The sequence below is a fragment of the Melitaea cinxia genome, chromosome Z (assembly GCF_905220565.1).
Source record: "Melitaea cinxia chromosome Z, ilMelCinx1.1, whole genome shotgun sequence".
Lineage (NCBI taxonomy): Eukaryota > Metazoa > Arthropoda > Insecta > Lepidoptera > Nymphalidae > Melitaea > Melitaea cinxia.
The window spans coordinates 15,907,762-15,922,464 of record NC_059424.1 but is presented as its reverse complement, the minus strand read 5'-3'; the positions used below and the strand labels follow the sequence as shown (position 1 = coordinate 15,922,464).

At 35.3% G+C, this 14,703-nt stretch overlaps 1 protein-coding gene and 1 long non-coding RNA gene across 2 annotated transcripts in view; one reads left to right on the top strand and one right to left on the bottom strand.

Annotated features, from left to right (window-relative positions):
• The window catches only part of LOC123668994 (SCY1-like protein 2), a 130,250-nt gene that overhangs the window by 98,825 nt on the left and 16,722 nt on the right, over window positions 1-14,703 (top strand). Inside the window, exons 5-6 of the mRNA XM_045602674.1 lie at window positions 12,807-12,902; window positions 13,164-13,309. Coding sequence (XP_045458630.1) covers window positions 12,807-12,902; window positions 13,164-13,309 — 242 coding nt within the window. The remainder of the gene's footprint in view (window positions 1-12,806; window positions 12,903-13,163; window positions 13,310-14,703) is intronic.
• Window positions 3,704-14,175, bottom strand: LOC123668996. Its single transcript, XR_006745658.1, has 3 exons — window positions 14,163-14,175; window positions 6,041-6,048; window positions 3,704-3,779 (listed from the first exon to the last, which is right to left on the bottom strand). It is a non-coding gene; the product is annotated as an uncharacterized LOC123668996 (long non-coding RNA).

Sequence of the window (14,703 nt, the reverse complement as noted above, 5' to 3'; positions counted from 1 at the left end):
ACGTTTTACAAAACTTTTGAAAATATATTATGATAATTTGCTGAGCAGATTACTAAACTACTGGAGATGATTAAACCAGCCACCAATGCAAAACTAAAAACAATTGTTTGAGCTATAAACAAGTATGTTTATAAAATGGTAGACAGCAAAAATATTGTCAGTTACATAAATATAATATTACGACTAAATGTTGTATTAACAACTATATAGTCGTCACAAAATAAGTGGTCCGTTTTGACATTTGACAAATACCCTAAAACGTAACTTGGTACGAAACTGTAAGAAACAATAAAAGAATTATTAATAACATAAAGTGTTTTTAAACTGCAGCTCATACTGGAGGGTAGCGGGATCCGAGGCACGGTCTTGCCGTTGACCGACCGCAGGCAGTTGGGGGCCCTAGCGCGCCAGCCACGTGGCAAAGGCTGCCCCGCCACCTCGCGAAAAATCCTGGGATGGCTCCACCGTGCCAGTTGGCGACTGGGTGGGAGGACCCGGTGGCGATTTCCAGGGGGGCTCGGGCGTCCCCGCAGTCTCCAGATGAGCTCCTCTAATGGTCGGCTTAGCCTAGGGAATCCGCATGGTAAAAGCTACGCCTCGACATCCAACTGCTTCCCCATCATCACTCCTTAATATGAAAAAAGCACAAAGAAGGAAAAAAGTTAAAAAACGGCTGCACTTCCTCCCACTGAAGGTGCACCTCATTAACATCCGAGGTTTGCATTCCAATATTGACCCGGTCTACCACCACCTCGAGACCGTGAAGCCGCATCTGTTTTTCTTAACGGAGACGCAAATCAAATGTCCAGCAGATGCGACGTACCTCAACTACCCATGCTACTCATTAGAACATAAGTTCAAGGAACACGCTGGGGTCTGTGTGTACGTCCGCAATGACATTTGCTATAAGCGACTCCGGTGCTTTGAAGCGACCGGGTTCTCTACATTGTGGGTTTTAGTGGACACCGGCGTGGACAAGACTGTCTACGCCTGTGTTTATCGGTCGCACAGTGGAGATCAGGAGACAACCAGGCTCTTCGACCACCTTACAGAGATGGCAGACAAAGCGCAGCAACGGTATCCGACGGCGGAACTTGTTTTTCTCGGGGACTTTAACGCCCACCACGAGCAGTGGTTGTTCCCGTACGAGAAAACATGCCACGCTGGGAGGGAGGCGCGCAAATTCGCGTTAGCACTCGATCTTACCCAGATGGTACAGGTTGCAACACGGGTACCAGATATTGCTAGCCATACAGCCAATTGCCTGGACCTTCTGCTGACTACAGATCCAGACAGACACTCGGTCTCAGTATCTGCCCCTCTAGGATCATCCGACCATTGTCTGGTGAAATCCATATCGACCGCCTCTCCTCCGGACAACTGTCCAAGGGGCACAAGAAGGGTGTGGCGATATGAGTTAGCGGACTGGGAAGAGATGCGGCATTTCTATGCATCTTTCCCTTGGCGGCAAGTCTGTTTTTCCTCGGGTGACCCCTCGTGTTCGGCTGAGGCAGTTGCGGGCGTGATTCGACAGGGAATGGAATACTTTATACCATTCTCCGACATATCGCTCGACCACAAATCCCGACCTTGGTACAATGCTGAGTGCGCCCATGCTGAAGCCCTTAAAGAGTCTGCTTACAAAGCTTGGGTACAGGTCCGCGATGCCAAAGCTGGAGCGCGGGGGGTTCGCACGAGGAAGAAAGCTTTTAATTCAGCCACCAAGTCCTGCAAACGGATATTACAAAAGGCCCGATTCGACCATATCCGTCGTATAGGCGCTAAACTTGCCTCCTACCCCCCTGGTAGTAAACAATTCTGGTCTCTGTCGAAGGCAGTAGAGTCCAATTTCTGCCGCCATACATTGCCTCCTCTGCAGAAGCCTGATGGTTCGCTAGCTCACTCGGCAGTGGAAAAGGCAAACTTGTTTGCATCTCTCTTTGCGAGCAATTCGCGTCTTGACGCTAGCTCTACACAACCACCATCCTTGCCTCGATGTGACTCTTCTATGCAAGAGATCACGATCCACAATAAAGAGGTCCGTAGAGTTTTGCTGAACCTTGACGTGAATAAGACTAGTGGACCTGACGGTATACCTGCGCGCGTCCTAAAGGCCTGTGCACCTGAGCTGTCTCCTGTTCTCACGCGCCTGTACCGCCTCTCTCTTCAAACTAGAACGGTGCCAAAATCTTGGAAGCTGGCTAATGTGCAGCCAGTGCCCAAAAAGGGTAGCCGAGTGAATCCCTGCAACTACCGACCAATCGCCATCACCTCCATGCTCTGCAAAGTCATGGAAAAGGTACTTAACAGCAAGTTGCTGAACTACCTAGAGGACAATGAACTCCTCAGTGACCACCAATACGGCTTTCGTCAGGGGCGGTCTACTGGAGATCTTCTGGTGTATGTCACACACTGCTGGGGCGAAGCCATTGAGAAACATGGTGAGGCACTCGCTGTATCACTAGATATCTCGAAGGCCTTCGACAGGGTTTGGCACGCAAGTCTCCTTAGCAAACTTCCTGCTTACGGCATCCCTGTTGACTTTTGTAGCTGGATTTCAGACTTTTTGAGTGAACGGTCGATCAGAGTGGTCGTGGACGGCTGCTCCTCTGACCTGATGGATATAAACGCCGGCGTCCCTCAAGGTTCTGTTCTCTCTGCAACTCTTTTCCTGCTCCATATTAACGACATGCTACGACCAGGCATTGTTGGATACGCAGATGACAGTACGATTGTTGAGAGATATTTGTCCAGCGCAAAAGACAGCAGGGACGTAATACGTTCTCAGAGAGAGGCCATGGTGGAACGAACAAATTCAATACTGGAGCAAGTATCCCAATGGGGTGATTGCAACCTGGTCACGTTCAACGCCGCCAAAACGCAGGCCTGTTTATTCTCCACCAAACGGAGTCCTTTCAACTTGACTCCTACTTTCCGTGGTACACCTGTCCCTGTGTCCGATACCCTCGACCTCCTTGGCATAGAGTTGAATTCTAACCTCAACTTTGGCAATTACATTGAGTCCAAAGCGCAAACTGCGGCCAGAAAGCTTGGCATCTTAAATAAGGTTAAGCGATATTTCACGCCTAAACAGCTTCTTACGCTATACAAAGCTCAAATCCGATCGTGCATGGAATATTGTAGTCACTTGTGGGATGGCTCAGCTAAATATCAACTCGCCACACTGGACTCAGTGGAACGCAGAGCCAAGCGGCTTATCGGTAATGCCAGTTTGGTGAAATCTCTTCATACTCTGGCTCACCGAAGAAAGGTTGCCAGTCTAACGGTCTTTTACAGGTTGTACTTTGGAGAGTGTGCCCTGGAGCTGCACGAGCTCATACCCCCATCTCCTTTCTTCCATCGGACTTTCAGACGTACCGCAGGCTTTCATTCCTACCTGATTAATATACCTTTCATACGTACAAAGCGCTTCGAATCATCTTTTTTAATGCGCACAGCCAAGGAATGGAATTCCCTGCCGGCGTCTGTATTTCCGAGTTCATATAACCCGAACATATTTAAAGCGCGAGTGAACAGGCTTCTTCTGGGCGAACTCGCTCCATCTTCGACCTCGTCTGTGCTCTAGAGCTAGACTGAGGTCAAGAGTAAGCCCATATCGTAATAAAAAAAAAAAAAAAAAAAAAAAACCATACGTACGTTTTTGGCGCGTTAAATAATATGATAGAATATATTGGAAGTATTCTTTTCGCGCTTGCTTTATAGTAGCATGCAATTTCTAATTATTACGAAACGTTTTAAAAACAGTTACGTTCCAAGTCCTTTTTTAACACTAGTGCGCTAACTAATTAATTACTGAATTTCAACAGCTTCAATCGATTTTAATCGTGATTAAATACCGTGTCGTGATCTTTACTGAAAGAAAAGAGCTTGGTGCTCAAAGTCGTAAATAAAATTCTGATTTGGCTAATAAGCCGCGATAAAATCTGAAAAAAACTGTTTCATTATAATGATTAAAAGTCGTGTAAACAATAAAAAAACAATATAAAAATCTATACATATAATAAAATGGTAGGAAAGTCAAAACTGTACATTGAATTTTTTTTTAAAAGAATACTTGGGGTGTGATCTACAATCGATACCGAAGCCAAAAATATAGTTTTTAGAATTTTTGTCTGTTTGTCTGTTTGTCCGTATGTATGTCCGGGATAAACTCAAAAAGTACTGCATGGATTTACTTCAAATTTGGCACGAATATTATTAAGAAGTCGGGTCAACATATAGGCTACAAATTATCATGCTATCACCTACGGGGATCGAGCAGTGAACCTTTATTTCTTCAACGCATTCTGTAACAACGTGTAATCTAACGACGCATATTTGAATGTTGTTATTATGTTAATAACCATGCTATAAGCAATCTTCATACCATAAATAAAGAAATTCTGTAGTATATTTAGTATCAGCATTGCACCCGTGCGAAGCCGGGGCGGGTCGCTTGTATAAAATAAAGACATATGGACCTTTTATTTTTAAAGTTTAAGTTAAATTTCTGATCAAAATTTAAATCAAATGCACTTTTGCAAACATTTGTATTAGCCATACAGGTGTTTGCCGTGGTCTGGGTGTTTGTGCAGTCCTTGTGGGTCTCCCCACCGTGCCTCGGAGAGCACGTTAAGCCGTTGGTCCCGGTTGTTATCATATACACCTAATAGCGATCGTTACTCATGATATATCCGCCAACCCGCATTGGAGCAGCGTGGTGGATTAAGCTCTGATCCTTCTCCTACATGAGGAAAGAGGCCTATGCCCAGTATTGGGATATTACAGGCTGAAGCCAGCACTTTACATAATCAAATCGACCAAACTACTCATACAAACTTGAATCAATTTATCGTGAGTATGGAATACCGAATCGTATTGTTACTTCGCTATTTACGTCCCGATGACATATGTCCCAACGGGCCTCTTATTTTGAGACGACAATAATATCAAAAATGACCGTTTTCTGTTAATATAGTTGATTTTTACTTTTAATCCTAAGAAAAAGATACCTATATACATTTTTACAGGTTGAGAAATAAACAAAAAGTTTAGCTCGATAAATTAGCGTTTCATTATTCGTCTAAGCGAGGATAATCAGCCAGAAATAAATACCGTTTCGCAAAATTACATGTTTGACAAATTATCATTTTAATAAAATAAAAAAAGACATTTAGAAGAATACAGTCGCTTGTGTGACGCTTTGAATAAAGATGGTTGATTATTGCCGCTGCTTTCCAAAATATTTAGAGGACAAGCATACAGCAATTCAACCAAGTCCATTAAATATAGGTAGCCGCATCGAATAAACGTCCAAGTTAAAAAAGTCAACAGTCTCGGGTTTCATTGTAACTACCTAGGTGTAATTATGAAATAAACGTTAAAAAATAATCTTCACACTGGTGTATATACTTTAATGACATCTTCTTACACTTTTCAGAAAATCGTAAATAAACTTAATTTTACTTTTCGAGCGGAACTTCTGTAATCTGTTATCTGTTGCAGATTAATCCCGACCCTAAATGATTACACGCTTCTTAGTATAATTTTTGCTATTTGATGGCGGGATATAAATTATTACATAAATATTGTAATATCGATTCAAATATTGTAATTTTTAAACGTTTGACAAAAGTGAATTATCACGTCAACATACATGACAGGTCTGTTAAGGGATATTCAATTACAATAATAACATTCTAATCATATAATCAATGAGCGTCCGCTTAATTAACTAAATGATAATCTACACCTGATATGAATCTGTATCAGATCCAATTCTGCACATTGAAGCTATTTTGAAAACCTACTACTAGAACTCGATCTCAAAAATCTGTGATATGAAGGAATTAGAGCGACGTATCACACACATAACTTATAATAATTGTTATAAACTACATAGTACCCACGAAAGAGTTACCAATCAAACGAGCGGTACTACACTTAGTCTATTTTTTTGGAACAATCTTATTTAGTAAACAAACCCCTGTCAATACGTAATTCACGTTTTTTCCGCATTTATCTTACTAATAGGGTCGACTTTTTTTTCTAGACACAGGCCGCCCTATTGTGTTGTAAATTTTATTTGTGACGTCTTTTTTACCGATCATTTTACATAAACGAAATATAAATTTGTTGTCTTTTATAAAAATACTTGATTTGTATTTATTTATTTTTTTTTCGTAATTCTGTAACTCTACTAATTCTTAGCAAAAACATTCAATATATTATCAGATTTTGAAGTAATAAAATCAATATGGTATCGTTAAATATTTGAACATAAAATATATTTTACTTTCGTCTATGGCTTATTTATATTGTTCATTCATTTGCTCTTTGTGTCACTTTACTAAACTATTGTCATATTACTCTATTGTCTGTGGTTGGAAGTACGTCATATTTATTAACTAACTAAAACTGTTCCAAAAAAATAGAATATACTTTATGGCATTTATGATCAGTATACTCTGGCAAATCTTCATGAATAGATGAAAGCTTGAAAAACGCTACCAAATTATTCAGATTTAATTGAAACACCAGTCATCAATTCGTTCAATTTATGCGTCACTGCGTAATTTTTGTGACGAACATCGTCTATCTAAGCATGCCATCTCTCGAAGTGTTGAAAAATTGTATGCCACATACTTTCTAAAAAATACGCTGCTTTTTTAATGTCGCTGCTGTTGACGAAAGTGAACAACGCGATCCTATAAAAATTCTGGTTAAAATTTCATTGTTTTCTTGCATTGTTTTTTACAATTTGAAGTTCCATCGCACTTTTATTATAAAAAAAACACTCGTTATATTAGTTTAGTTTAGTTGTGTTTTAGAGTAATTAAAGCCAACCAATCAATCATTACCAAATGTCCTCTAATTGTCTTATTGCTCTTACTTGTATATTACGGTGTTGTCTTTTCACAAAAGATGACATACGAGCTTTCGACTGGTAAATACGAGTATAGTCTCACACTATTTTTATACTCTCACACTATATTTACCCAGTTATAATATCGTTATTGCAAAAATATCAATGTTAAAAATTGTATTTGACTTTGAATAGTTACATTAGATAATAAATTATATAAAACATATTACGTAAAGAGGTTTTAAAAATATTTATTTTTTATCTTTATTGAACGGCCAGATTAATTTGCATTGAGCTGAAATAACAGATAACAGTTGACGTGTAAAAAAGGCCGCCTTATCGGTAAAACGGCGCTCGAAAATTATCGGTAAAACGGCGCTCGAAAAATATCGTCAATTATTTTTAATGTCTTCTATAAAAATAAAAAATTATAATCTAAGAATGACTTGACGTTAAAAATACCGCATAAGTAAGATAAAAGATTATTCATGACTGAAAAAAGAATAGGAGCTATATTAATAAAGTATCATTGTGTAGAACATATTTTATAATACAGACTCAGAAGATTTTAAGAATAGAATAGAATTTATTTAACTTGTTGACTTTTTTCTTAAGGGTTCATACCTTTCATTCATGCTAATTAACTTAAGAGCTTGGCTACCCCATTATATATTTAATATCAGTAACGAGTCATTATTACAATCATAGAGTTAACCTTAAGTTATATTGTATTTTTCTCTATGGAGGTATTAATTTTTATGAAAGCAAGCGAAAAGTTACATTAAAATATCTTTATTATTTTTACTAACGGTAATATTAAAACATGAAATAAAGGTTAATAATTATTGAGATTTCTTTAAGGGATTACAGCTAGTCAGTTTTTTTGAAAAAAGCGATCCACTTAAAATTAACTGAATTATGACTGTTTTACCGGTATGGTCTACAAGTCGCGTGAACGGGTACAAATTACTATGTAGGTGTAGATATGAGTACGAGCTTCGAAAGAAGCTGGTGGTCTCAAAATAAGAGGATGAAGGATAAAAGCTATGAAACTATACTTGAAATTACAATAATAAACTAAGAACCTGTGATTATGATGGTGATTCTTAGAACCCCGAGAGATATATGAATTCGAAATCTGCTAATCTGAAGTCTATTATAAAAACATATGAGTATATTATAAAAACATATAAACAATATAAGTATCAAAGAGAACGTGGATGTTGTATTAGGTACTTCAAAAAAAGCAATATCGTAAATAAAGCACCAGGTTGCAATCTTTAAGAAAGCTACGTCTGTAGTTTTGTTGCATATTTCGAGCATTGATGAATCAATTTATACTTAGGTAATAGCTTTATATTTGTACATTTATTGAACTTTAAACTTTAAACGTATTTTTCTAGAAATAGCTTTTTCAAAATCGGTCACCACTCAACATTGTACGGAAACAAATTTGTAAGGTACGGGTATAAAAAGCAGTCCTTATTTGAAGGACTTATTTTATCGATGCGTACCTTTTAATATTAGGAAAAATGTAGTACATTTTTAACAAAATTCAGACTTTTACGTTCGATTGACTAACTACTATATTTTTTTTCGTACACGGAAAAAAAACTTTCAGTCACGGACTAGATATATAAAATACTACGGACTAGATATCTAAAATTTACTACGCGTTTATTCAAGATGATACTAACTTAATTATAATATCCGATAGAACATAAAAAAAAGGTTATAATGTAATATTAATACTCCACTTAACATTAAGTTATTGTAATTGGTCTCCGGCAACACGGTGAAATTGAGTTTCATATATTTCACAAGTTTACATTAAAATAAAATAAATAAATACTAGAACTAATCACATATTTTAACACAGACATTGATCTATTTTTCAACTGAGATTTAATTATATCGTATATTCCTAAAAATTGTTGCGTAATAATGCAAACGTAACGACAACATTAGATCGATTTTCTTTCGGAGTAGACGTTTTTATTTATACGTAAATTTGTTTCTAGTCTGGTTATTTCCCCTCGTGGGTCGCTCCTATGTACGTAAGCTGTCAGTCGCGGTTGTTATCCTAATCACATGATAACGAGCCTTACTTTGGTAGGGAAAATTGCCAACCAAGCCGCCGTATCAGTAAACCTTCAAACTCTTCTAAATTGAGAGAAGAAATTCCCCTAACACTGTGATACTAACGGGCTGTTTCAGTACAATACAGTTTAATATATAATGAGATTTTTTAAATCAATATCCTATAATTGTAAACATGTATTATGTAAACATGATTATTATTTATTTTGTACCAAAAAAAAAAAACAAAAAACAAAGTTTATTCTTAACCTAGTAAATGCCTGTGTTAATTTATTACTAAACTAGTTGTGCCGCGACATCGTTCGCGGGGAATTTAACAGAAAAGTTATTGTGTAGTTTGCAGAGTTGTAAAAAAATTAATTTCTAAAATAAAAGTAGCTTAAGTTACTCCTTACTACGACAGCTATCTGCCAGTGAAAGTCCCGTCAAAATTGGTTCAGCCGTTTCAGAGATTAGCCGCAACAAATAGACAAACAGACAGACACACAAATATTGTAAGAAATATTATTTTGGTATATGTACCATGTATTTGGTATATGTACCATGGACATGGATCCATTTAGTAAAAAGCGGTTATTTTAATATTACAAACAGACACTCAATTTTATTTATTTGTATATTACATATTACAAATATTACATTTACATTCGAGGCAAGAAGCGAACCGACGATGGTGCAAAGCAGCAAAAGTACTAACTTCGCTAATTAAGTCCAATTAGGTCAACAAAAACTCTCAGTATTCGTATTTTATTAAATACGTTAACCATTTAATTAACCTATCGCAGTATAAATTATAACAGGAGTTTGTTTCCCTAGTCGTACAAAGCTTACATTAAAAAAAGAAAATTATTTATAAAATCTATTGCTCTCCGAGCACCAACTTTACTATGTAAGTATACTATTTACGTTTCCAAGAAATATCCTAAGAAATAACTGAAATTTATTCTAGCTTTATACAGCAGAAAATATTGTGTACTGCGACCCTTTAAATTCCGAGACTATAAGCGCGCTTCAAAAAAAATTACCTTAGAATATCAGCTTAAAGAGGTTGAATATAAAATATAATATTGCCGTTCCTAAGAGCGGAGTATCATAAACGTGGATGAAACCATGCATGTCGTCTATCGTCTATCTTTGATAAAATTGAAACGATGACTAATATTAATCTAACTAATTTAATAAAGATAGTTTGTATAGATTCAATCTTTATTGTTATATGTTACATTCATATCAGAAACAAAATTTGACTTCATTTTTAAAGCATTTTACGAATTTGAAAACTACAGTCAAAAAAAGTGACACGTTGAACTGAAACAAGATATTCGTTTTACCTGACATGCATAGATACAGTTTATGACATTTCTAAACTTAACGTAGCTAGTTCTAATTTATTAGTTTAACGTAACGTCGAAATTTATCGTGATCGAGACTACCTGTTTATTATACATAAAATATATAAAATTCGCATGCCCCAATGTTAGTTACAATACTCCTCCGAAACGGCTGGACCGATTTTTATGACATTTCGTGTGCATATCGGGTAGGCCTTAGAATCGGCCAACAACTATTTGTTATGCCCCTAAGTAGTAGGGGGGATTAAGGGGGTTAATAACATATATGGCAAAACAACGCGGGGTCAGCTCGTATGTATATAAAACAAAACAAACAAATAAATAAATCCAATAATCCAATAGCAATCTAATATAACAATTTGGAATCAATAATTTTACTCATTTTTGAATTTATATTTCTCTAGACGCATTTATAACGAGGGAGAGAGAGAGAGACGTGAATGTGAAATTTGGAGCAAAGGAAGTTTTTCTACTATAATATTGGAATTAGAAACATTGAGCATAAATATTGGAGGTATACCAAGCACCTTTGGCCGATATCGTGCCTTGTTCTGTCTATTATTTAATTTAGTGGTAACTGCATTTGCTGAATCAAGTACATAAAGCTTGTCGATTTATCATTATGCTACAGGAAATTCGCTTTTTTTATGTAAGGTCGTCGCAACACTGACAAAAATTAGTGAGTAAATTCGGGAAATGGAAAAAATTTAAGATAATATCTCGTTCAGCTTTGTACATCGGTACAACACGTACATCTCGCCATCGAAATATAAATCTATATATATGGTAGATACCTATCGATAAAAAATTGTTGTATAAAATTGGTAAATTTTTAATCATTAAAAAGGATGTTACATCACATCTCGAAGATTACCTTAGTAGGTACGTATAGATTATGTGTTCTGAATGAAATAGGTACAAAAGTTTTACTTGTAATAAATAGAAAGAAAATGAATACTTTTTTATACTATATTTTTGTCAGTTGGGTTTTCATTTTTATTAAAAGCTCTCTTGCTTTTGTGTGGTCCGGTCTGCCGACCTATTCTGTTATTCAGGATCTTCAAACTTCGAAATGAAAAGGTCCCGCCTTTTGAAAGCGGTATTTTTTGTCAATGATTTCGAGAAACTCAATAGTATGCGTTATCCTCTACAATTGTAAGTAATCTGTCTGATTTGTCGATAAAAATACCATAATCTATGTAAATCCTCGAAAAGTTTTTTAATCTGTGCAGCTAAATAGTAACTCAATTTTTCTTTTTACATTTTGTAGAAGGTTCAGAAAGGATGAAAATTTTAGAAACTTGCAAAAAATAATCAATTTTACATTAAAAAAAATTTAAATTTTATATGAAGTATGTAGAAGAAACGGGCTGTATTTTATTAATGCCGGTAGTAGTCTCTGCTACATATTTCATATTGATTAAGCAATTAATGTTAAATTTGTTACACTCCGTACTACAGAAAAGAACATAAATCAGTTATGTTTTAAAATGCTAATACAGAAATCTTTACCCGTTCATTTACTTTTAAAGATTTGTCTTTTAATCTTGTCATATCAATTGTTTTTATTTTTATTTTATTTATTTTTTATAAACCCATTCGCAATTATTGTTAACTGTTATCGCAAAACAGATGAGATACTCTAATTCGTTTACAAATATTAGAATTCGCTTCGCAGCCTCCTCTGACACAATCAATAGTCAATATTGGGGAACGAGAAAGATATGTATTTCGAAATTTCGTTTTAAATATATCTTTCATTACGTATATCAATACCTACCTACCTCTTTCAGGATCGTTCGTTGTGTTGAATATTATTTATTATGTTGAGTTTATCTGAGAAATGTAGACAAGTGAACCTTGATCGACATTTTCAAAATAAAACGGGGTGCCAGTGAACTTTAAACGCAAACGTCTTAAAATTTCGGATAACAGGTGACTGAAGAAATCACAAAAAAAAAACTGTCAAAAAAAATGTCTCAAGTTTTCTTATCTTAGTTGTTATCTTGTTGTTTTGCGACGAGTACTTTTGGTGGCCGGTTCCGAATAATAAAAATTTCTAATCTATCCCCACCATGCCTTAGAAAACATTAAATTGTCAGGCCCAATTGAATCTCGTAAATACAGTATATAGATATTGTTTACTATTTCGCCGTGAGTCAGAATAGTGGAGTAAGCTCTAAATCTCTTGCTATATAGAGCATAGATCATCCACATAGAGCAAACACAGAGTATCTATTCCATTCGTATAAGATTGCTGAAGTAGGTTTTGACTTTCTTGGTAAAAATAATAATTTTTCTATCAATTAAGTAGATTTCCATATTAATGCGTTAAAAATAGTAAGCTTTTTAGGATATAAATTATATCGATGTGCATTATTTATGGCCGGGTGTTGTTCAGATTTATACTTAACTATAATGTGTCCACTTCTGACATCGAGACTTATGGTACCGAAATAGATTGAATATGTAAATATGTTTGTCCGCAGAAAACATTCTTGGTCTTGATCCGACCGAGATGATCAGTGTTCCACCGTGGTCTATAAAAGTGGCCAAGTTATGTCAACCCGAGCTTGACTTCTTAGGTAAGTGTGTTTTCTAAATAGTGTGCACGAGAATTGACAATATTGTCAAGAAATAGCTAGTTATTTTTAAAACCAAAACAAACAGTTTCAATATTTATGCTTCAAAAAAGAAAAAATAGACACCTATATATTTCATATAATTTAATTTCCTTTATCAATGATTTGTAAATGGGGCGTTAATGTCGTCTAGTTTTGTAAGCTTTTACGTAATTATGACATACCATGTAACTATTTTCTTATTTTTATCATTATCATCAACAGCCCCCGAAGTGCAGCTGAGTGGTCACTGCAATATATTATCCGATATGTTCTCATTGGGGCTAATAATATGTTCCCTTTTCAACCACGGCAAGTCTCTGCTGCAATCTAACAACAACCCGATGCTTTATCTAAGGCAGATTGAGTATGTAAGTATTAATTTATGTTTTACTATCTGATCCGGCGAACTTTGTACTACGTTCGCTCGATGAGTCACTTTTAAAAGCTTCTTTATATGTATAGACAGGTATACAGGTGTACTTATATGGAAGGTTACTTTCGCTATGGAATGCTTTATTCCACTTATTTCATACTTTTTTAATAATTTATTATACCCATCTAATTTTTTAACCGACTCCAAAAAACGTGAAGGTTTCTCAAGTGTTCGCGGATAACTTCGTCGTTTATGAACCGATTTCGCTGATTATTTTTTTGGTAGAAAGGAGATATCCCAAGGGTGGATGGTAGGGTGGTAGAAACCATGATAAGGAAACCAGAATATGCTGATGACATCCCAGAGAAATCGAAGGGAATCTTCGAAAATCGTAGTGCGCTTGTTAATATTTTTCGTCTACTTACATTATATTACTTGTTAATGTAATTGAAGTCGGTTTTTTTTTCGTTTGCTAACAAACACAATTATTATTTAAATACATGAGTTCATACAAAGGAAGTAATCTAGTATATTGATAGTTGACGAGTTTAAATTCGAATTACCCTTGTTGTCTTTTCTAACATATTTGTCTTCAATTCATATTTCACTTAACAGTACACGCCGTAGATGAAATTATAGTGTAAATGAAATTTCAAAACAATATATATTTTATTCATCCAAAGTACAGTAAATCGGCGCGGCGCGGCGTGCATCAGACCATGAATACTTTTTTTATAAAAGGATTTTTTTAATAATAGTTAAGTCCTCTTACCCAAAATTGAAACGATATGTCTCTTTATTTTATTTATAATAATAATTTTATTTAATTATTGAAACCATTGTTACACTTTAAATACTATTTACGGAAAAATGAGCTTTGTATTTCGATACTGTAATGAAAATGTGTAATTACTGTTCGAACAAAATCATATTATTATCGCATTTAATTCGTTCAACATTTAATTTCACAATTTTTTATATTAATGTTGTTTTTGTTGAATATTCATGTATATACCTTTATGATGTAGGTAATAGACATTGATATTTATATTATTAAAATATTAATCTCTGTGACCCCGTTAATGACGGAAGAATTATTCCTGTCCAGATTCTTTCATTTAATTTAATAAATTTGTTTTTGCGCTGTAGTAATTTATTACCAGGTTAATTTTTTCAAACTTTTACTGTAAGTAGATTTTATCTAAATAATAAGTCCTTTAATTTCGTACTATTTCTTTTATTTATAATTTTTAAATAAAAAACTTAAATACGGCGAACTGATTAGTCGACTTCAAAAATGGAGGAGGTTCTTAATTCACCTGATTTTTACTGACCTTTTTACTAGGTAGACCGATTTTTTCGATGATTCTTTTTTTAACCGAAAGGTGG